Consider the following 21,277-nt stretch of genomic DNA (forward strand, 5'->3'; position numbering starts at 1 on the left):
AGCTCCCGCCGGAGCTGCTCTGTGTGATGGGTGCACCTGCTGTGCTTGGGCTGGGCCCTCAAAGTCTCCCTGATGGCGCAGGGGTCCAGATCGCAGTTCCACCCTAGAGCTGGGGCAGGGTATACTCACCGGCACCTTCATCTTAAGGTCATCTCTATTGAATTTGAAAGCGAGGTCAGAGAGAGCCCGTTGGAAAAACCCTGTCGGACGCAGGACAAGGACGAGCTGCAGGTTTGCTGGAAAGGATGCCTGTAAGAGGACAGGAGGGCCGTGGGCAGACATGCCATGGACAGACGTGCTACCGGTCATGGGTCCTCACCCACCCGCCACTGACCATGTGCTGCAGACTGTGAGGACGTCCCTCTGGGACAGATGTGGTCACTGGCCCTGGTTCTGTTAGAGATCACTCCCCTCTTAAAAGGGAAACATCACGGTGCTGGTGCTGGTGTAAGCATGCCACATGGGTTTCCAGCCTATTACACTTGTTAGAAGCTGAGCTGCGTCCCCACAGACTCATACATAAAGTTCCAACCCCTCAGGACGTGACATTTGCAGACAAAGTCTGCACAGAAATGACCAAGTTTATGTGAGGCCATTGGTGGGGACTGGAGCCAACATGCCAGGTCCTCATGGAGACACTTGGACACGTGGGGAGATGTCATGTGCAGACAGGGGCATGTCTACCAGCCAAGGAATGCCAGGGACTGCCAGAAGCCCCCAGCAGCTGCGGGCAGGGACAGCATCTCCCTCGCGGCCCCAGAACCAGCCTGCCAGCACCTGTGCCTTGGACCCCCAGCTCCAGACTGTGAGGCGGGGACGGTCGTTTCCAGCCCCATCTGGGGACCAATGCAGGACAGCCCCAGGGAGCAGACACTGGTCAAATAAACACAAAGCCACGTGGACACACACAAGCATTCTTCAAACAGGGACAAGTGAGTGAGCTCACATGCCAGTGCACATACCTATAGACACAGTTACATGAGTATAGTTGGCTCCCAGCTCTGCGTACGAGGCATGTGACCTCAGGCAAGACACTGGCCTGCCCTTGCCTCTGTTTCCCCATGTGTAAAGCAGGGACAAGAAAGAGGCTTCCCCACACACTCTCCTGATGCACAGCCACGCACAGCACTTGCACAAAGCCTCAGCAATGAGGCATGGCAGGTATTTAGTGAAAGCTTGTCCTGGGTACCAGGTCACTTCCAGACCCTGATTCCCAGGAAGACCCCATTACCCGACAAAGACATTCTGAAGGAACGGAGGTTGGTTTCTGGATGACCGGGTCACACGCAGTAAAACGGGATCTACAGCAAAGATAGGCAGAGCCTGGGCTGACAGAGCCGCAGGGCAGGCCAGGGCACCAGCCTGTCCACGGCGCTCTCTGCAGCTCATAGATCCACAGAGTCTCAGCTGCTCCCCTGTCCACCGAGATGGACGCCCAGGCTGCAGCCCCTGGGAGCACTGTCACACCCACCTTGCCCTGCGCAGGACTGGTGGACATGAGCCCCAGGGCGAGGTGCTGGCAAGGGAGCTGCCCTGGTGGGGAGGGAGCCTGGCCTGTGCCCCCTGACCAGCCCCATCCCAGCAGGCATCCTCAGGAGCCTAGGTCTACAGGAACCATGGCTCTGGCTGCTTCACTTGCCAGGAAGCAGTCAATGCCTGGGTGCTGCCACTAAGCAGGTGATGCTCCCAGACAGCCCACCCGACACAGCCCTTGGGCCCTGGGGTCCCATCGAGAAGCTGGTGCCACAGGAGCAGGGACCCGGTGACAGCTCCCGCCCTGGCCCACAGCCTCAGGGCCACCCGGGTGAGACCCTGGCCTCACCCCAAGCCCCCAAGGCTGGACCTGCACTGAGCGACTCCAGGGGCCTCTCATCTCCACGTGAGAGCAAGTCCCTGGAACAGGAGAAAAGTGGGGAGAACAGCCTTGAATGAGGTCTGGACCTGTGGGCATCAGGCTGCCCCAGGTGGGTGTCTCACCCGTGCCAGGGACCAGTCAGTGTTGGGCCCACACCCAGGGCCCTCCTGCCTGCCCCTTCCCCCTGGGCCCACAGCATGTGCACTCCCCCTTCATATCCTGACCCCGGGCCCCCCAGTCCTTCTCCACCAACTGAGCTCCCCACCCCACCCCTGCCAACCTCGGCCCTGAGTCTGTTCTCCACAGAAGAGCCACTGTGACCCTTGTAAGGTATTAGTGGTGTCAGGACACCTCCTACACAAAACTTCCAGAGACTCCCGCACCTGCCCCCCTGCAAACAAGCCAGAGTCCAGAGCCCAGCCTGCAGTGGCCTCCTGACCTCAGCCCTATCCTGCCCAGCGCCTGCCTGGGCCCTCAGGCAGGTGGCTCCCATCCCTGTGTCTCTGCTGCATGTGCACCTGACCCAAGGCTGCCGATGACTGATGATCGTCCTGGCGGGGCCACCTCCCGCCCCCACTCGTGGGCCACAGCGCATGCCTCACCTTCCCTTGGGGATTCTCTTCCTCTCCCGGCCACCTGCAGAGCCTGCCGCACCTGCAGATGTTCCCAATGCTGCCTCATTGGGAGTTTGAAGCCGCCACCCGCCTACTGGTGACTCTGGGCTGTGTCTCTGGCCCTGTACCCCGAGATCCCATTGGAGGATCCCCTGCCTGCAGCCACCTTCATACCCAGAGCCCCCAGGAAGATGCCCACACCTGGCTGTCCATGGCCTCTGGGTGGGAGGAGGCGCACGCCCTCCCCAGGGTCCCCAACACGTCTGCACAGCCCTGTAACCCCAGGGGATGGGCACCAGCTAAATGTCCAAGGCCGCAGGGGCAGCAGGGCTCTGACCAGTAGTGACCAGGGGCCACAGTCTCTCCATTCAGCTGCATTCGCCACTGTCAGCTGGGCCTGGGCACCCGAAGGGGTGTGACTGGGGCAGCCCCCCAGGCAGGGCGCCCATCCCCACTCCCGCCAGAGGCGCCCATGCAGTTTGGCTCCTTTGAGTGGAAAGGAAAGAATGCAGAGGAAGAGCGCTGAAGGTCAGAAGCCCTGCGGGCAGGTTCTGGGTCACCTGTCACTGAGGGGCCTGCATGGACCTGTCACCAGCATCTTGTGAAGCTGGCCACCTCTATTTAAGGAAAGTTCCTTAGGAAAGTCTCTCTCCAGAGGCGACAGTGAGTCATTGGTTCTAAATTTCATTACTGTTTTTATCACCCTCATGTGCCCCTCATGGCAGGTGTGTGGGGAGGACGAGAGTTTGGACTTAGAAGATGCTGAGCCCTGTTCTCCCAAAATGCCACTGAGATGAAGTCCATGGGCAGCGGGGCTGCCAGCGGCTGGAGGTGGGAGACACTTCCTGCCCGGCCATCTCTCCACTCCAGTCTTTCCTAACCTTTACCTTCCTGCATCTTCCAAAAGTGTCATTTCACAAACAGGTAAGTGGAAGGAGGATTTGGGATGACGGCTACAAATCTCCTCGGCGACCCCAGAGGGGCTGGAACAGGTTCCATGTCCAGTGATCCTGTTTACCCTGCGCCATGGGAATGCGCACAATGCAAAGGCCACAGAAATGTCATCTCGAGATGGGGAGTGACGTGGTTTCTGGACAAACATCCCAGAGGACCGTGTGTGTCCAAACATACAACCAACACTGCTGGACATGCTGGAGCCTCCGGAACCCAGGGCCTGGGGACCGCTGTTTGAAAACTGTCCCCAGGTTCTCAGAGTCACCTGTTTCCAGCCTGGCACCACACAGGTAACCAGAAGATGGAGCAGCTCAGTCTGGCTGATGATGGCCAAAAATCCAGCACACACTGTGCACTAAGTACCCCAGGGTGTGACTGTGCAGGAGGGCGTGACTCTGCAGGTCGGCGGTAAGCACAGGCCTCCCGCAGCCCTGGCCATGAGGTCCAGATGCAGGGGCTCAGGACGCGGCCTCTAACAACCCCCTCAGTAGGTGTCAGGGACGGTTACAAACTCCAGGAAGAAACAGACTTCAGGCAGCCCGGGTGGCGCAGCGGTTTAGCACCGCCTTCATCCCAGGGTGTGATCCTGGAGTCCTGGGATCGAGTCCCACGTCGGGCTCCTTGCATGGAGCCTGTTTCTCCCTCTGCCTATGTCTCTGTCTCTTTCTCTGTGTGTCTCTCATTAATAAATAAATAAAATCTTAAAATAAAGAATAAATAAGTAAAAATCTTAAAAAAAAAAAAAAGGAAGAAACAGACACTTCAATGAACAAAACACAGGAAGGGTGTGACTTGCAGGAAGGCCTCGCATGATACAGAGTACTCTCGGTGGTGCGCTGTGGGATGTCCACCTTCCCTTCTGGAACACTCTGTGTGGACTGGCACCCCCACCCACTGGCGTGCTGGGACCTACCAACTGCTGTGCAGGGCTGACAACCTCCAGCCACTTTGCCCCATGTGAGCGACCTGGTCCCTTCTCTCCCTGCAGCATGGTGACCACAACATAGGGCGAGTGTACGCACAGCCCTGTCCCCTCTGGCTACTGCCTGCTGAGCATGCCGTGTCCACTTCCTCTAAACTGCCTAAGTACTTGGGCACTAAGCAAACTGGTTCTGAGAAGGCTGGCCATGCCTTGGTCAGGGCTGGACCTCCCAAGTGGCTGCTGTGCACAACTCACCCTGCTCCCAACTCCTGCGTGAGGCTGGAGCAGGACATGCCACCGCCTGCTAACCCGTCTCTCACCCCCTGCACCCCCAGACCTCCTGCCTCTGCTCATACCCCAAGGGGTTTGCTCATCATCCTCTCTCTGCTAGACAACTCCCCCTCCCCCTCTGACACTCATCCAGCATCTTCCTCCATGGGGAAGCCCTCCTGGTGCTCACACTTCTGTCCTCACCTCCATCAGCGCTCAGCACTTCATGCTCAGACTCTAGTAAGTAGCACAGAGTAGGAACGCACGAGTTGTTTGATGCAATGTTATTTTGCCACGTGTGCAATACTAACTGGATGACCTAAAGACACTGCACCCCTGGACACTTGGTGTACATTTTCTGCACACACAGTAGCACTGGCCTTACAGGTGAAAACCACATTCTTACCGCACACAGACTCACAGCGCCTTCCACTGGGCCCTTGCTCAGCAGCAGGTCTGGGACACGCTGAGCTCAAATCAGGCTGGCTCACAGTAGACACACGCACTACCACAAACCCTCAACGGCTCACATGCACATGCACATGCACACATATGCACAGCTGGGCTAAGCTGGGACACAGAGCCCTAGAATGGTACACTTAGGTATTTTCCAGAAGATGCCTTCATCTGCGTGCTCAGCACTGTGTCTCCATGTTTGCAGCTTTGTCCACCTGCTGTGACCAGGACGGTGACAGGTGGGCACGCCCATCATCCCCAACACCCTCAGAGCTGGCTCAGGATACCCGGCACACCTGATTCTAGGGGCTCTGGACTTTGGCTCCTTGTTTTTCTGTTCCAAGCCAAGCGGAAGGCATCCAAACAGAAAGCAGAGCACCTCAAAACAAGGAAGTCTCTGCTTCTGAGCTGGCACACCAGGCGGCTACACACAGCACCCTCCCCCTGCTGTGGCCTGTCACGTAAGCACCGCAGCTCGCTCGGATGGCCATGCACATCTGGAGAGACACAGAACTGGCACACCACCTGCAGTGTATTGCTGCCCAGGTCCTGGGGGGGCAGGAGGTGTGCACGGGGAGTACCTGTGCAGGAGTGGAAACCCTTTAGAGGGTGCTGGTCTGCTGAAGCTAGGTGGTAGCTTCCCCAAAGCCCCTCCAGCTGAAGCTGGAAGTTTGGCTTCACAGCCCCGGGTGACCGTGTCAGCGGGTCAGCTCTCTCCCCACCTTGCCCTCCTGCACAGGGACATGCCTGCCAGCTCTGTCTCCCATCTCCTATCCCCACCACAGAGCTGTGGCGTCCGCCACACCCCACAGCCAGCTCCCAGATGGCACATGCACACAATGACAGGGCCTGGCTTGTGGCCTCCTGGCCTCCCTGCAGGACTGCCTGGCGTTGCCTCCGTATCCCTGCATGCTGGCCAGCTCTGATCACACCCCGATCCCAGTGTCTGTCAGCTGTCTGCACCCCACCTGGCTGGACACTTCCTGATTATACCCCACTTATATCTCCAACGCCCCAATCCCAGGACAGCACAGCACGTACCAGACTCTTAAACATGCTAAAGGCATGCACAGATTTTAGGGCATTCATGTGATCAGTATATTCATATAATACAAAGAATTGGAGTTAAAGAGAATTTTTGACAAGTATGCTGAAAAAATATTAACTTCTGGGGTTTCCAAACCAGTTGTAGGGAACCTCAAGGCTTATAGGAAAAAAGAGATCTTAAAAACTTCTATTTTTATTGTGTACAAATTTGTGTAAATGTTAAATCTCAAACACCAACTTTTCAGTTATGATTTTCACAAAACAAAATTTTAAGGGTGAGCCAGCATGCTTTAGAAATCCACCTAGTTATAACATCGGTGACAAAGGAAACTGGGATTGCCCCTGGCAGGCGGAGAGCGCTGTATCCCTGGCGCCTGCAGGTCTGCTCTGGGCCACTCGGCTCAGCCACAGGCTGCACTCACTCGGAGGCTACCTCAGTTCTTAAAAATAGTACCTGTTTCTTGAAGAACTATCTTGTATTTGGGGACTCTCCTGTTTCTAACCAGGAGCAGCTGATGGCCTTGAGAGACATTCACAGTGAACCTATTTTGCCCAGGGCCGGGGCTGGGTGCCTGCCATAAGCTTGACCCAACTTCGAGGAACCCATGGTGAGTAAGCAGGAGTGGCTGTGCCTCCCAGAGCAGGAGGTGGGAGGGGGGAGGGGGAAGGCTGCAAGGAGCAGAGGCCATCTGCAGGGCTGGGACAGGGGCCCTCCTGGGGGAGGCATGTGTGCAGAGAGGAGACACCTGTGACCCTTACAGCAAAGGGTCTGACGCCTGTGCCCACCACATCATGATGCGCCTGAGTATGAGTTAGATCAAGCTAGAGACGTAGAAGACCTGGAGAGATTATTTAAATTTAAAGAATGTTGTTACTATAACACTATTACCTTCTTAAACAGCGACATACTTGACTGGGGAGTCTTGGTATTCAACCCAGGACTCACTTCCCGATTTTATTTTTATTTTTTTTTAATTTTTATTTATTTATGATAGTCACAGAGAGAGAGAGAGAGAGAGAGAGAGAGAGGCAGAGACACAGGCAGAGGGAGAAGCAGGCTCCATGCACCGGGAGCCCGAAGTGGGACTCGATCCCAGGTCTCCAGGATCGTGCCCTGGGCCAAAGGCAGGCGCCAAACCGCTGCACCACCCACGGATCCCTCACGTCCTGATTTTAAATGGTTGTCTTAAGTCTATGGTGCATGTGACCATGTGGTTCTTACAATTTAATTCTTGATTTAGCTTGCCATGTGACGTCACATGCATGTTTATTTTAAAATTTGAAGTAGTGAAATGGACACACTGGCTATTAACTGCTGATGAAATATCAAATGTACTGTGGGGACGAGGGACAGAACATGTGTGTGGGGGCGGGGACGAGGGAAGGATACATGTGTGGGTGTGGGGACAAGGGACAGGACATGTGTGGGGGGGCGGGAACGAGGGATAGAACAGATGTGTGGGGGTGGGGATGAGGGACAGGCTGCAGGGACTGGATGCTGCAGGGACATTTTTTCAGAAGGACAAGGTGGAACCACAGGGACAGGTTTGCACCCAAACGATGCAGTTGTAAGAAAAGAGCAGACGCCACGCCTTTAATTGTTAGGAGGATAACGAGGCCACGTAGGGAAGGGAGTAGTCTTTCCATTCCACCTGGAACCACAGCCCACTGGCCTCTCAGAGGTCAGGAACCAAAGATAGTTTGCACACACGACCCAGAAGAAGAGGTTTTGAGGATTTTACTCTGTGGAGGGTTCAGTTTTTAAGAAATGCTTGGGAGCAGCAGAGCTGTCCCAGCCAGTGACCAGCCATGCCTGCTCCGGTCCCCCTCCTGCCATGAGTCTCCGGCTGCCGTGAGGGAGCATGGGTGAAGCGCTGCACAGGGAGCTCGTGGGCAGGGTAGAGGCTGCTTACTTGACTTCCCTCTTGAATCATTGCTGCAGGTTAAAAACAGCCCCAGCAGGAAGCATAGGGCAGCCACCCTCTGCGCGGGTAAGGGGCCTCAGGGGTCCCTGGAGCCGGCAGGAGGCAAGGAGGGCCGAGGCCTCTGGGTTAGTTGGAAAACTAGAGGGTCAGCAGCCCTTCTGGAAAGGAGAGGGTCAATTAGAAAAAGCTGTTCAACGCAATTTCAAACTTGTAGCCTGAAGACTCTCTGCTTGACACGGGAGCTTGTGCCCCATGTCAGAAGGACCACATACCCCTCCTCAGCATTGCTCATACTCAGCAGTCAGAGACGACCCAGTCGGGGGAACTGTTGTTAAATCTTAGCAAGCCCACTAAGAGTGAACGCATCTGAGAACAGAACACTCGCACATGCACACACACACACACACACACACTCGCACATGCACATGCACACACATGCCCATGCACACACAGACGCACATGCTCCAGCGACTTCAGCAGCCCAGGGAGGCGTGGGCTCCCTCGTGACCCCTGGCCCTACCTTGGCCCCTGAGGCCAGTGCACCATGCAGCCTTGGTCCTCAGAACACGAGCTGCCAGCAGGACAGACCCACTGCTGTCTCCTGGCACAGGGGACGAGCAGAGGCAGGTGTCACAGAGCCCGGGCACCCACACTTACTGCTATTCGCAGGATGGATGCCTTCACGGAGGTCCATTTGTCCTGCCTTCGGTCTATGACCAGGATGAATCCAATGCCAGCATCTTGTAAGCTGAAACGAGGAGAGAGATCTGCAGTTAGCGTGTGCAGCAGGATCCCAGGCTTTCGTGGGAGCTCTGAGAAAACCTTACGCTAGAACGATGCCTCCTATAATCCTTGGGCCGCTTCTGCACTGCATGGTAAAACCCATGCCAAGGAAGCGTCCGAGCAGACTGCAGCATTTCTGTGAGTCCGGGCAATTTCCAGAACTTGTTCTTATCTAAAGATCCTGCATGCTGCTGAGACCCCCAGCCCCACGCCGGCCATCTCACCGTGCAGAGACCCAGGAGACCCCCTCCCGCAGCTCAGGCACCTTCATTCCACCCTAAGAGCCGACCACTTGCCCTTCTGGGTTGACCAGCTGGCTAAGTCCTCCAAAACAAGTTTATGACCCATACGTCACATGAGTCCTGGCATCTGAGGTCCCTATGTGTGTCCATGTTATAGAATCGCTCTTGATGGTATTGCTACACTTTCGGGAGGAAATTCCCAAGGTGTCCACAGGCTCACAAGCCTCTGTTGGAAACGGGAGGCCAGAAATGGCTCCTCGCATCAGCAGCATGCTGTGCTTAAGATAACGCTGAGCCTGTGTGATGACAAGCCGTCCTGCCTCAGCCCGGCGGGAGCCTGAGTCGCAGTGGAGAACGGGGCTCCCCGCCCTCGGACAGCTCCACATCCAAGCCAATCGTGCAGCGCCAGCAGCTGCGCCGCCAGCCAATCCCTGTGGAGGGAAGCAGGGCACGCCCAAGGTGCTGATTTCCAAGTCTGAGCAAATGTGAGGAAGGCACTTCTGGGTTTAAGTAAAAATCAGAATGACATGGAGCACAGGCAATGGTCCGGTCTGGGCATGCTCTGCTGGCTGTACGTAACACAGCTGGGGCTGTCCATGTGTCCTCACTCAGGTTTAATGGGGCTGACAGTGGCACCACAGAGCAGGGTGCTGCTGGCTCTGCGTGCTCGCCCACACCTGACGATGAGGGGCTCCACCTGTCCATGGTAATCTGGTTCTGTAAGGTAAACACGCCAATGGAGGTCCGCTTTCATCCAGAGTAGCCTTCCTGCTGGGCGACCAGAGCCCCCTCGTGCACACACAGCAAGAAGCCATGATCAATAGCATTTCACAGCTGTGGGGGGGCACCCCACCCAAAACTGTCATTGGAGCTGCTTTAGCTCTTTTTTTGGGGAAGGTCAGTTTGTCACTTGAGCTCCTGTCCTCTGCCAGATGTGGGAGTCCAGGGAGCCCCGGCCGCTGCGGGCACACGCTCCCTCCAGGGGGACCCACGCAGGTCTTGGCCTAAGTGGAGTCAGCCCTCAGCCAATGTGGGGCAGCCCTAGTTCTGTCCCAGGGGCTCAGCTGGGGCCATGGCAGGGATGGGAGGAAACAGCATCTCAGGCGGTTGTGTGAGCTCTGTCCACAGCAGGTGGACACAGGGGCTGAGACCTCCCAACCAGCCAGCACACACCCTCCTTGGAGGGGTCCACGCATCCTGGGAAGCCCTGAGCTGTGACTCACAGGGCTCTCACCCTTCCCACAGTGGAAGGGAACGGAGAGCCCAGAGACACTCGTTTTCATTGTGCATGCCACCAGACCACCAGAATCCACCCCATTCTCTAGGAGGGGCACTGCCATGGGGGCTGGCAACGGGAGGGCACTCTGGGGTGACTCCTTGAGGCACCGTGGGTCAGCTCAATTTCCTTTCCTCCAAAAACAGGTGCCAAAATAGCATTCCCCTCTTGGGGCTGTTGGGAGGGTCAATGGTCACTTCTGTAAACCCATCAGTGTGTGGAGACAGGATTCTCACTGTTGCTCTCTTCTTCTCATTTCAGAGAGCAAGGCCTGACTCTGTGTCTCACTTTCTCCCTGGGATGGAGCTTTGATACTGGTGGGGACTCTCCATTGTCCGCAGTGGGTGATGGGTAGGTTCCCTTTGCTATCCCACATTGGATCTTGGAACGCCACACCTGGTTGGAGCTTCCAAACCTGGGACGTTCTCTCCTGCAGCCCAAACACACCCGTTCCCACCATGCTGGGCCCCGTGCTGGGCTTAATGCTCTCAACCGAGTGTTCGTGTTTATGCAAATGCCTGGCTGGGGGGCAGTGCAGGCCATGGGCAGGGCCGGGGGAACGTCCAGGCCAGGGCGGGCCCAGGGCCTCAGTCCCACTCCCCGTGTCCCTTCCATACTGTCACAGTTGTAATCGGAAGACCAGCATCACAAACAGGCATTGATCAGAATATAGCAGAGAAACCCAAGTTACCAACAGCTCAAATTTAAAAAAATAAATAAATAAAATACAAATGAAATATAAGGGGAAGAGGTGCCCAGGTGGCTCTGTAGGTTGAGTGTCCAACTCTTGGTCTCAGGTCTTGATCTCAGGCTCCTGAGTTCTAGCCCCACAATGGGCTGCATGCTAAGCCTGCTTAAATCGTATGTTCACACAAAGCAATTGGACATTAACTTGAGTTCACCTTGCTGCTCCTCAGCACATGCCCAGTCATTGGGCTCCTCCCCCAGGCCAGGCTGGGACCTTCTTTCTAGGAGGGGAATTTCCTGTGCTTTTGGGCTGCCAAGGGCAGATGTACTTCTTTTAATCCTCACCATGGTCCCATGATGTAGGGACCACCATCTCTCCAGCTCAGAGTCCTGGAATGGAGGCTCAGAGAGGCTGAGCTGCTTGTCCAAAGTTGCACAGCCGGGGAGAACCTCCAAACTGCCTCCCGGGCTAGGTCCACACTGTGCCCTAGAGCAGCCCTGTCCCACCCCTCCCAACCCTGGGCAGGAGCCCTGGTCCTTGGGGGTCCCTGCACCACTCCTGGCTGTTGGAGGACATGCTGAGGGAGACCAGACCCCAGGAGCAGACAGCAAGGCTGCCTACATGCTGGGACCCATCCTGGGGCCCAGGAGACGCCCCCTGCATACCTGTGTCGCCTGCCGCCCCACCTGGATGCTGGCCCACAGGAGCACAGACTTATGCAGCAGAGTGACCTCAGGACGTGGACACCTTCCTAGCCTCCCTGGTGCCCACACAACTGGTGCCACAGAGCAAGGCCCTGCACTCTGTGCTGTCTGGCAGCTGGGGCCAGCAGCGCAAGGGTCCCCAGCTACACCCCCAGCTCACGGAGGAGGGTCCTAGCTGCACCCACCGAGGGAAAGGACTCAGAGTGGATCCTGCTTCTGGCCCCCACCCATGGGTCTCTGACCTTACTCAGCCTGGGGACAGGGCAGCTCATGCTCGCATCTCTGAGGAACGCCCCCGCCCCAGGAAGCCCGGCACTCCAGGCCTCAGGCTGGTGGCGATGAAGGTGGTGGCAGTGGGAGGTGCAGGGCGCATGATTCAGAAGCTGGCAGCCACACAGAAGCACCCATAGTACACACGGCCCAGCAGACACATAGACATCTGCCTCCAGCCCCGAAATCCACTGGCTTGGAGGGGCCTCCCTGGCCAGCTGCCCAGCAGCTGAGTGAGGCTGAATAGCTCACTTTCGGCCCCAACCGTCAAAAGAGGCACAGAGCTCACGGAAACTCTGCTTCTGGGATTCAGCCACTCACTGGTGCCCTCTCTGACACCTGGGTGGCCTTGGTGGCCAGGCACACAGCCCGGTCATGTGGGCGCAGCCTCCCCATCACGGGGCAGGAGCAGGGAACAGCCTGAGAACCGTTTGGAGGCAAGGGCTGGGCAGTCCCCGGACGTCAGGTCTGCTGTCAGCGGCATCCCATCTGTCTGGTTCCTGGCCAAGCTGCATCAAGTTCCACAGACCCCAGACCCGACAGGGAGGTGGGGGACTCACCTATTTACACTTGCTCAATTGCTTGCTAGTCAGAGAGCGGGGGTGGGTGGAGTTGCAAACATAAGTCAGGATTACAGGGCCGATAAAGCCTGCGCAAGGAGTGGCTGTGCCAGGGATAGCAGAGGGACGGAGGGACAGGCATTCTGCATCTCAAACTGCAGCATGCACACCGGGCTCCCAGAGCTGCTGAAAGTGCAAATTCAGGCTCAGGATGCTTTGGTGGGGTCACGAGCCCCCCACTGCTGCTGTTGGTGCAGGGCCACCCCTGTGAGGCTGGTCCTGCACACAAGCCCTGAGGACTTTCTGTGACCCGAGATGCCACCTGTGACTGAGCCTCTGTCCCAGAAGAGCCCAGAGGAGGTCAGACATGGTGGAAAGGGGGGTGTTGGACCTCAGGCCTGAACGGCCGGCAGGCAACTGAGACTAAGGAGGGGGTTGTGGGCACGTGAGAATCAGCTGACCCCAGGCTCACAACGAGGTGATGCTGTGGTGGAGCGGAGTGGGGGGGGGGCAGGGATGTGGTGGTGGGGGGGATGGGGATGTGGGGCACAGGGGGTGTAGGGCAGGAAGGCATGGGATGCAGGGGGTACAGGGAGGCATGGGGGAGGGGGTGTGGGGGCGGGGAGCTCAGGGGACGTGGGGAATGCAGGGGGGTGTGAGTCGTGGGCAGGGCAGCCTGCAGGGTGGTGGAGGGGGTGGAGGTGAGCACTCAGGTAGACAATGACAGGTGCACCCTGGTGACATCTGAGAGAGACAGTTGGGAAGAAGTCCCAGGGCACCAGAGGGTGCTGCCTCTGCAGGTCCTAGATACTGGGGGGACGCAGCTTCCCAGAAGCAGAAGGGCCAGGCAGGGTCCCGGGCAGCACCCCCCTCCCCCACCCTGCAACCCCTTCCACCCCACACCCTGTCCACCTCCTCTGGAGGCCTCCACAGGGCTTCAGGCTCTCGGGAGACACCTCCTGGAGGGCAGCTTCCCCAGCAGCTTGTGCCCCACACTGGCCCTATGTGTGGTTTGGGGCATGCAGGGTGCCAGTCGCAAGAACCCCCAGGAGCCCGTTGCAGGGACTAAGAATGCATTCTGACCACGCCCTCTCGTGGCCACAGGTGGGTGCTGCTCTTGACCTGGGTGCCCAGGGTGCCCCCCCGGGGGAATGTGTGGACTTGCCCACCTAAGGGCTGCACTGCTTCAGGGAGCCCACCCCTTCTCTCTTCCCCCACCCCTCCCCCTTCCCTCCCTCCTGGATGGGGTGTTTGGGAATCCTGCCTGCTGGTGGTGGAGGTCTCAGAAGGGGGTCCCATCCTGTAAAAGCCAGGAGGACAGCTGGTCCTAAGACAGTCCAGCTTGGGGCAAATCCTTTAATGCTGGGCCCCCCCCTTCCCTGAGCTCCTTTCCCAGCACAGGAGTAGCGCAGCCACACCCGCTCCCTGAGGCCCAGCCCCATGGGCAGAGCCCCCACCATCGCCCCAGCCTGAGCGTCCCACCAGGGGGCCTGACCTAGTTGTTTTAAGTTAGCAAATGCGCAGGGCAGTGGGTTTTCCATCCCTGAGGGACAACAGGCTTCTCCGGAGGAAGACAATACGAAAATGATGGTCACTGACAAACCACAGGCTTACTTCTCTGTCTTTCTTTTAAATTGGGGCTTAGTGACCCCACCACTTGGATGAGTGGGGACAGGATCACAGGACCCCTCATAGGACAGACAGGAGGGGGGCCTTGCTGGGCTCCATAGCTGAGCTGGGGTACCCTGGGAAGGACTGATCCCCTGAGGTTATCCCGAGCCACCTCTGTCCTTGCCTGCACTGGGGAGAGCACTGAGTCACATGACATCTCTGGTGGCTGCTACCAGCCCTTTGCTCCTTTGCTCCTGAGCCTCTTGGAAGCTGACAGCACCTGAGGGTCTGGTCTGAGAGCCTTGTCCATGACACTGATCACACCCCCCACAGATGTATCCTGCTGTCTCCTGCCATGCCTGCTCCCCATGCCACCCCAACCACAGGGGCCCTGGATTTACCCTTGCCCAGCACTGAAAGGGGACCACTGCTCCCCTTCCTGATTCCCACAGCCCACAGAGGGCAGAGTCCCTGCACTCCTGGGCACTTGAGTCCTGAGCTCAGGAGCCAGATGTCCGCTGACCTGCACCTGTCCCTTGCCTGCCAGGGTCCTTGCCCCAGGCCCCTGCCTGCACTCATGCACCATCCATTGCCCTCCGCCAGCCCCATGACTTTCAGGCTTCTTTCCTCCAGCAGCAAAACTGTCCCTAATCATGGTCACAAATCCCTTTAAAGATCAAACTTTGTTACTATTGCCACCGAAAGATGGAATATACAGACGGACAACAGCCAGGTGTATCTAAAACAGACCTCTGGCCCAGGACCTGCAGCAACCAGCCCAGAAAACCCGTAGTGTGGGCCGCAGCACAGACAGCTGGGCAGCCGGCCAGAAGTCACCCTGCAGGAAGGTGACTGCTGTCTCAGGAGAATACCCTGGAGGCCAGAGGTGGCCACCTGCCCCTGATGGCTAGGATGTGTCTAGTAACTGCGCTTCCCCAAGCTTTGTCCTGCTTCCAACCTGGGACCCACCAGAGAAAGCCCATGTGCTTCCCTCACCCATCCCACGGGACTTGCTCTAGTTAGCTGCCCCCGTGTCCCAGCCAGTGTCTGTGTCATGTCCCCCACCCCCAAGCTGACCCTGGCCAGTGCTTATGTCAGGGCTCCCCACCAAGCGCTTATCCCAGTCAGGTCCCACCTGTGTCAGGTCCCCCTCAGAGCCATCCCTGGCCAGTGCCTGCCTGTGTCAGATTCCCCCAGAGCTGACCCCAGTCAGCACCTGTGTCAGGTCCCCCCCAGAGCCATCCCTGGCCAGTGCCTGTGTCAGGGCCCCCCCAAGAGCTGCAGGGAGCTCTGAATGAACAGTCTCTGCTGCTGATCTCATGTGGCATTCTCCATGTGTGTCCATCCCCCTAATGCAGAAGAATAGATGTACGAGTCACTGTTCATCCCTGCCTCCAATGTGGGGCTGCTGTCATCTAGGGCCCCAGGGTCAGTGTGCCCATGGGTGAGCATTGGGCCATGCAGCACCCTGTGCCTGGTGGAGCCATGGCCTCCTCACCTTGGAGCGGAGAGCTCTTGAGGCCCTGGAGAGTCACCACCTGGCACCCGTGAGTCTCCCAGGGGTGTGGCAGCTGCTCCCCAGGGCATGGCCTGGGCCTCAGGGTGGACGCGGCCCAAGGGCCCCACGCTGCTAAGTCGTCCACATCTCGGAGCAATGTTTTCTGCAGTTCAAGCACCTATAGGTCACAATGAGTCAGGAGGCCTCCTAGTCGATTGCGTGGAAACAGAGAAGGTGAAGAGTTTGATGAGGGAGAGCAGCCAGGCCGGGCGTTTCCTGGCACCCACAGCTACTGCTGGCTTGGAGCTCACGGCCTGCAGCTGGAGGCGGGAAGGGACCATGGCCATACTGGACGTCTTGCCAGTGTCAGGGTAAGGGTGATGGGGAGCATTCAGAGCCACCCGGAGGAGGCCAGCTCAGCCTGGTGCGAGGACCATAGGAGACAAGGCGGGGCTGGGGGGGGGGTGCTGCAGGATAGTCAGCCACGGCCACGCATCCCAGACCACTCTTGGCCTGTGGTGGGACAGCTGTCAGGCAGAAGACCTCCCTCTGTGCAGGACCACGGGGTCCCTGAGAGCTGGGCCCGCCAGGGGTCAGGCAGGTGGCTGGGGCGGGTGGAGATGAGGCGGGCGATGGGTAGAGCAGCGGGAGCCTGGCCTCAGACAGGAGCCACCCCTGCCGGGCCCCACGGACCTTGGCATGGTCTCCCTCTCTCTCTCTCTCTCTCTCTCTCTCTCTCTCTCTCTCTCTCTCCCTCCCCCTCCCCTCCCCCCTCACCCCACTGTCTGACACTGGTCTCTGGACGTCAGCCGATGTCAAAGAGACCTTGTCTTCCTCTGTAAGGAAAGGTCATGGGTGCGTTTCTCGCCCGTGTGCCCAGCTTGGAGCACCCAGCACGTGGATGATCCCTGAGCTCTCTCCATCCTGAGCTTCCTGTTTCTTCCCTCTTCTCAGGATTCAAAACCTTGCCCTGCTACAATAGTGTTTCTGTGCCATGTTTACCTAATCCTGGTCAGTGTTTCATCCCAGAAAGCAAAACGGTGAAAAAAACTCCAAGCGCCTGTTGAAAACTGTCCTGCACCCAACAGTCACGCATCTGTCCTGAGTCCCATGGTTTCCCACCAGGGCTGCCATTGCTCGGGCATGCACACGGTGAGCCGAAGGTGCATGGGCGCCGGCCGAGTGGCCCTTTGCCACAAAGCAGTGACCTCACCTCTCCTTCCTTCACAACCAAAAGAGCAGGAATTTCTGTGAAAAACCTGAAATCCTGGCATCTTCATGTTCTTTATATTCCAGGTTTCCCCCCACATCAATATGTGACAAAATGAACTCAGAAAACTGAACCTATGATATCCAGGTGAATCACTGTGAATGTACCTGGGATTTGTGTGATGGCTGGCCGTGGGGCAGGAGCACACACGGATCACTGGGAGCTCACCCACCCTGGCCCACGCAAGCTTGCACAGCACATGATAAAACTGAGCATCTTCTCGATTTTTCAAAGGCTGATTTCTAATCTGGCTTTGGACTACTGACCTGTGCACTTAGATATGGTTATGACAGTAATTAGTATGTTATGAATAAAAAAGATCCTAACAATCACATCAATCCCTTAAATACATTAAAAAAAAAAAGACGTGTACTGTTAGCCATTTCTTTATGATCATGGAATGAACTGCTCCCCAGGGACATACAGGCACCACCCTCAGAAGTCAGGGCCGTGCAGAGAACCTTCTAGAATCTCCTCATGACCTGCTTCAGGCTCTGCTGTAGCACTGGGGCGCAGGGGTCCAAGAAGTGGCCCCCTTCTCCCGTCCTGACCCTGCTTATCAGGCTCCTTCCTCCTGTGTCTGCCTCTGGCATCTCTTCTCCACCTGTGCCGAAGCCTGAGTACCACCATCCCACCTGCAGCCCCGTGAGGCAGATGTGCTTGGTGTACCTCTGAGGCAAAGGAAGGGCTTCCCAGCCCCTGGCTGCACCTCGGTGTGGCTCCCTCACAGCAAACGTCCTTGTTTCCAAGTAGAGCAAGACCTGTGGTCTCTGCTCTTGGGCAGGGAGTCAGGGCACTAATCTCTTGTGCTCTTCTTCATAAATGAGGGCGAGTGGCTGCTGACCCAATTCTCACATGGTGGATGGAACCTGGGCCACGTCTGAGCTGCCTAGCATGGCCACACGTGAACTGAAATATGGGGAGACCCTCCAACTCCTGAACTTCCCCGTTTACTTAGTTTTAATTTTTAAGTTTAAATGGCCACACGTGGCTAGTGGCTATCACAGTGATGATGGTGATGGTGATGGAGATCGGAAGCAAAGAAGAGGACTGCAGGGGATAGGCAGCCTCTGGCCCCTGCCAGGAGGACAGAGAAACGGGCCCCATGTGCAGGAGGCCAGCATGGTGGGCAGTGGTCACTGAGCTCCCAGAGCTTCTGACCATGTGGGATGACAGGCAGGCTGAGCCAAGTCATGGACAGCCAACGCCCTTTCCTTGCTAATCACACAGCTGGAGGGGGGGGGAGGACTTCCGGGCCACAGCATCTGAGAGCCATGGCAAATGGATCACTGTCAAAGTGTTCCATCTCAGAGCCCCTACAACCAGCTATGTGCAGAACCAGGCTATTATAGGGAACCTGAAGGGAAAGGGAAGCACAGGTGAGGTTGTATCAGACTTGGCAGGTTTGACGTGCTGCAGCTGCTAAGAGCACAGGCTCCCGGGGCTGCCTGGAAGGGACCCCAAAACACACTCTGGATAGGACCCAGGCCGAACAGGGCATGCCTGTGTCTCCCAGCGTGTGGGACACAGGGCTTTGATAGTGCCCCAACCCTTAACTGAAAGGGAAGGAGGCAGGCGGCAGGTGGAAGCTTCCACTTCTCATGTGTACACTTTGAAGTGTATAGTACATATTCACACACACATCTTCTGTCTTTACCTTCAGATGTCATGACAAATTCAATTGGAAATTACGTTGGCAGCAATAAGTAAGGTGCTTCCAAAGGCACCTGCTTTTCTCTTTCATTACCGTCCATGCAAACTGTGTGTGTGGGTGTAATTGTGCTGGCGTGTGCATGCGTGCATGGGGGCACGCACCCACAGGTAGCCATATGAGTGTACATGGTGTTGTGTGTGCATGCATTCATGTGTGTACTTGCACATTTATGTGCACACATGTGTGTGAGGCTATATGTGCCCATCATGGAAGCCAGTTGGGAGACAGGACCTCTCTCACCCTAGTAGCCAGATGGTTTGAACCAGGTCCAGGAACATCAACGTGATCATCAGCTTCAATGAACTCTAGCAGATCCTGAATTATGATTCAATTGTGCTGAGGAGAGACGGGGGCGCTGTGCAGGAAGGAAGATCTCACTGATCTTCCAAACCCTGGGGGTGAGGGGTGAATCAGCACATGGGGCTCCTGCAGGCTTCTGGGGGGAAGTGCAAGTCAAGGGCTGCTAAAATGGTTTTTCAGAGCAAAGTCAGAAATCTGTCTTAATCTTGGCAACTCCATGCATGTGACTCTGCACCAGTGTACACATGTGTACATGTGTGAGAACACATGTGTGTGTGTGCTTGTACAGTGCCTATGTGAAGTGGCTTTGCATGACTCCATTTGTGAAGAGAGACAGGATCCCACTGAGTTTGGAAACCACTTCTGCCACAGTGTGAGTGGGGCAAGACCAGCTCTGGACTGTGGGCATGCTTGAAGGGGGAGGGGGTGGAGGGTCTGGAACCACAGGCAGGGAGGGGTTTGGGGGTCTGGAACCACAGGAGGGGAGGGGTCCAGGTTAAGCACCGTAGGAGCGGACAGGCCAGGATGTCCAGGGGCTGGAGCCCAGGGCATTTGCCCCCCTGGACAGGCTCTGTAATCCTTCCCGGTTTGCAGAGTAATGGACTCTGTGCACAGCGAACATGGTTAGACACAGAAAAGATCAAGTGGTTGCCGCTTTTCTTTGTGTTTATGGACTAATTTCTATCAGCATAAATATGTCGTGATTTCCCTCATCTTAGAGACCCCGGTCTGCATCCCTGTCTCCAGCTCCATCTGCCTGGCCTGTATCTTTGCTTCTCTTGTCTCTGAGTCCGCTCTGCCCGTTTTTGTTAAATTTGCTCCAAATCACGTTTCGCTCCCAACTCTCCACCAGAACTGTTCTTGCAGGGGATCCCGGTGGCCTGTTGGCCTGAGATTCCTGCTGTCTCCCCAGGAGGTAATCATAAGTGCTCGGCTGCAGCGGGACACCTGGGACTCCCTTCCTTGCCCCCATCCCACCTCTAGGGGTTCACTCCCCAAATGCCCATGACTCCCAAACCCACAGGCTGCTGGGACCCAGCTTGCATTCCAGGTATACCTGCAGGCTCTGGCCTCCTCCCTGCTGCCCCCTCTTTGGGTGACCGCTCCCCCCAGACCATGGGGCCCTCTCACTGCTACGTCCTGGTGGGGACACTGCCCCTGCCCCAGGACTGCGGCCCCTCCTACAAGGCCCCTTTGCCCCATTTCACTGATAAGAATGAAGACCCCTCCTGAGAGGGTCCCACCCACGGGTCAGGGAGCTGACCACCTCCCATGACGGGGCCCTCACCTGCCTTGTCTCTCGTTTTTCTCTTTCCATAATCCACACAACCCACTTCATTCACTGAGAATGTGAAGAGCAGGAATTGACTTATTTGTTCACTTTTGGGTCCAAGTGTGCCCAGAACCTGGATGCTTCTCACAGACAGTGACAGGGTGACCTGTCTGGGTCATAGGGCCACCCTGGGGGCAGGGCCCAGCAGACGGTGCCAAGTGAGCCTCATTGGGAAGGGCCGGGGTCTGAGGGGCCTGGATGGCAAGACCCGGTCTTCAGTGGGCCAGCACGCAGCTGCACCTGGCTGACGCTGCCCGTTGCATCCTGGCATCTTTCCATGTTCCCTTCACTGAGGTTTCCAGAAGACCAGTTGTGGGACCCAAGGAATTTAACAAAAATCCCCTACTCCTGGACAAGCAGAGCAGGACTAACTAAGGTGCTCCCCCACCCTAGCCAAGCCACTGAGCACACCGTTACTGGAAACCTGCTCATATAGGAATGCGGAACCCTAACTGCCAAAGAATGTAAACCCCACCTTTTGCCCGCCAAACCTGCCTGCCAATTCTGACCAGAGTGATAGGCTAGTTCAAACGGTCACGATAGGGTAAATTGTAATTCAATTGGCCACTTGCATGTGGACCGACATGACTATGCAATCTTCTGTGTGTGTTACAATCTCATCGGCCACTGGCCCCTATAAAACTCCTACACCTCTTAGCCTTGGGGTCCAAGTCCCTGCTCCGCTGCGTCGGGTATACTTGGACCCAAGCTCGAGCTTGCAAATAAACCCTCATGCGCTTGCATCGGTGTCGGCTCCTTGGTGGTTTCTCAGATTCGCGATCTTGGGCACAACACAGTCAGGTGCTTCCCATTTCTGTGCATGCAGACAAGGCCTGCTGGGCTGCCATGAGAGATTTCAACATAGCCAGGAACTACCAATCAGGGTCATGGCTGAATAGGGGCTCCTGCTTTTGCAGTAATGACTAAAGCAGCACATACGTTGTTTTAAAAGATGCGATTAGGGCAGCCCCAGTGACTCAGTGGT

At 56.8% G+C, this 21,277-nt stretch overlaps 1 protein-coding gene across 9 annotated transcripts in view; it reads right to left on the minus strand.

Annotated features, from left to right (window-relative positions):
* The window catches only part of MCF2L (MCF.2 cell line derived transforming sequence like), a 95,040-nt gene that overhangs the window by 25,468 nt on the left and 48,295 nt on the right, over positions 1–21,277 (minus strand). For all 9 annotated transcript variants that reach the window (XR_005984046.1, XM_041730946.1, XM_041730942.1 and 6 more), the window contains 2 exons: positions 8,701–8,791; positions 130–249 (listed from right to left, as the gene is read on the minus strand). Coding sequence is in view for 8 of the 9 variants with exons in the window: in XM_041730946.1 (XP_041586880.1) it covers positions 130–249; positions 8,701–8,791 (211 nt within the window). In the remaining variant the exon portion in view is untranslated. The remainder of the gene's footprint in view (positions 1–129; positions 250–8,700; positions 8,792–21,277) is intronic.

This window comes from Vulpes lagopus, chromosome 16, assembly GCF_018345385.1.
Source record: "Vulpes lagopus strain Blue_001 chromosome 16, ASM1834538v1, whole genome shotgun sequence".
In the NCBI taxonomy this organism is placed as follows: Eukaryota; Metazoa; Chordata; class Mammalia; order Carnivora; family Canidae; genus Vulpes; species Vulpes lagopus.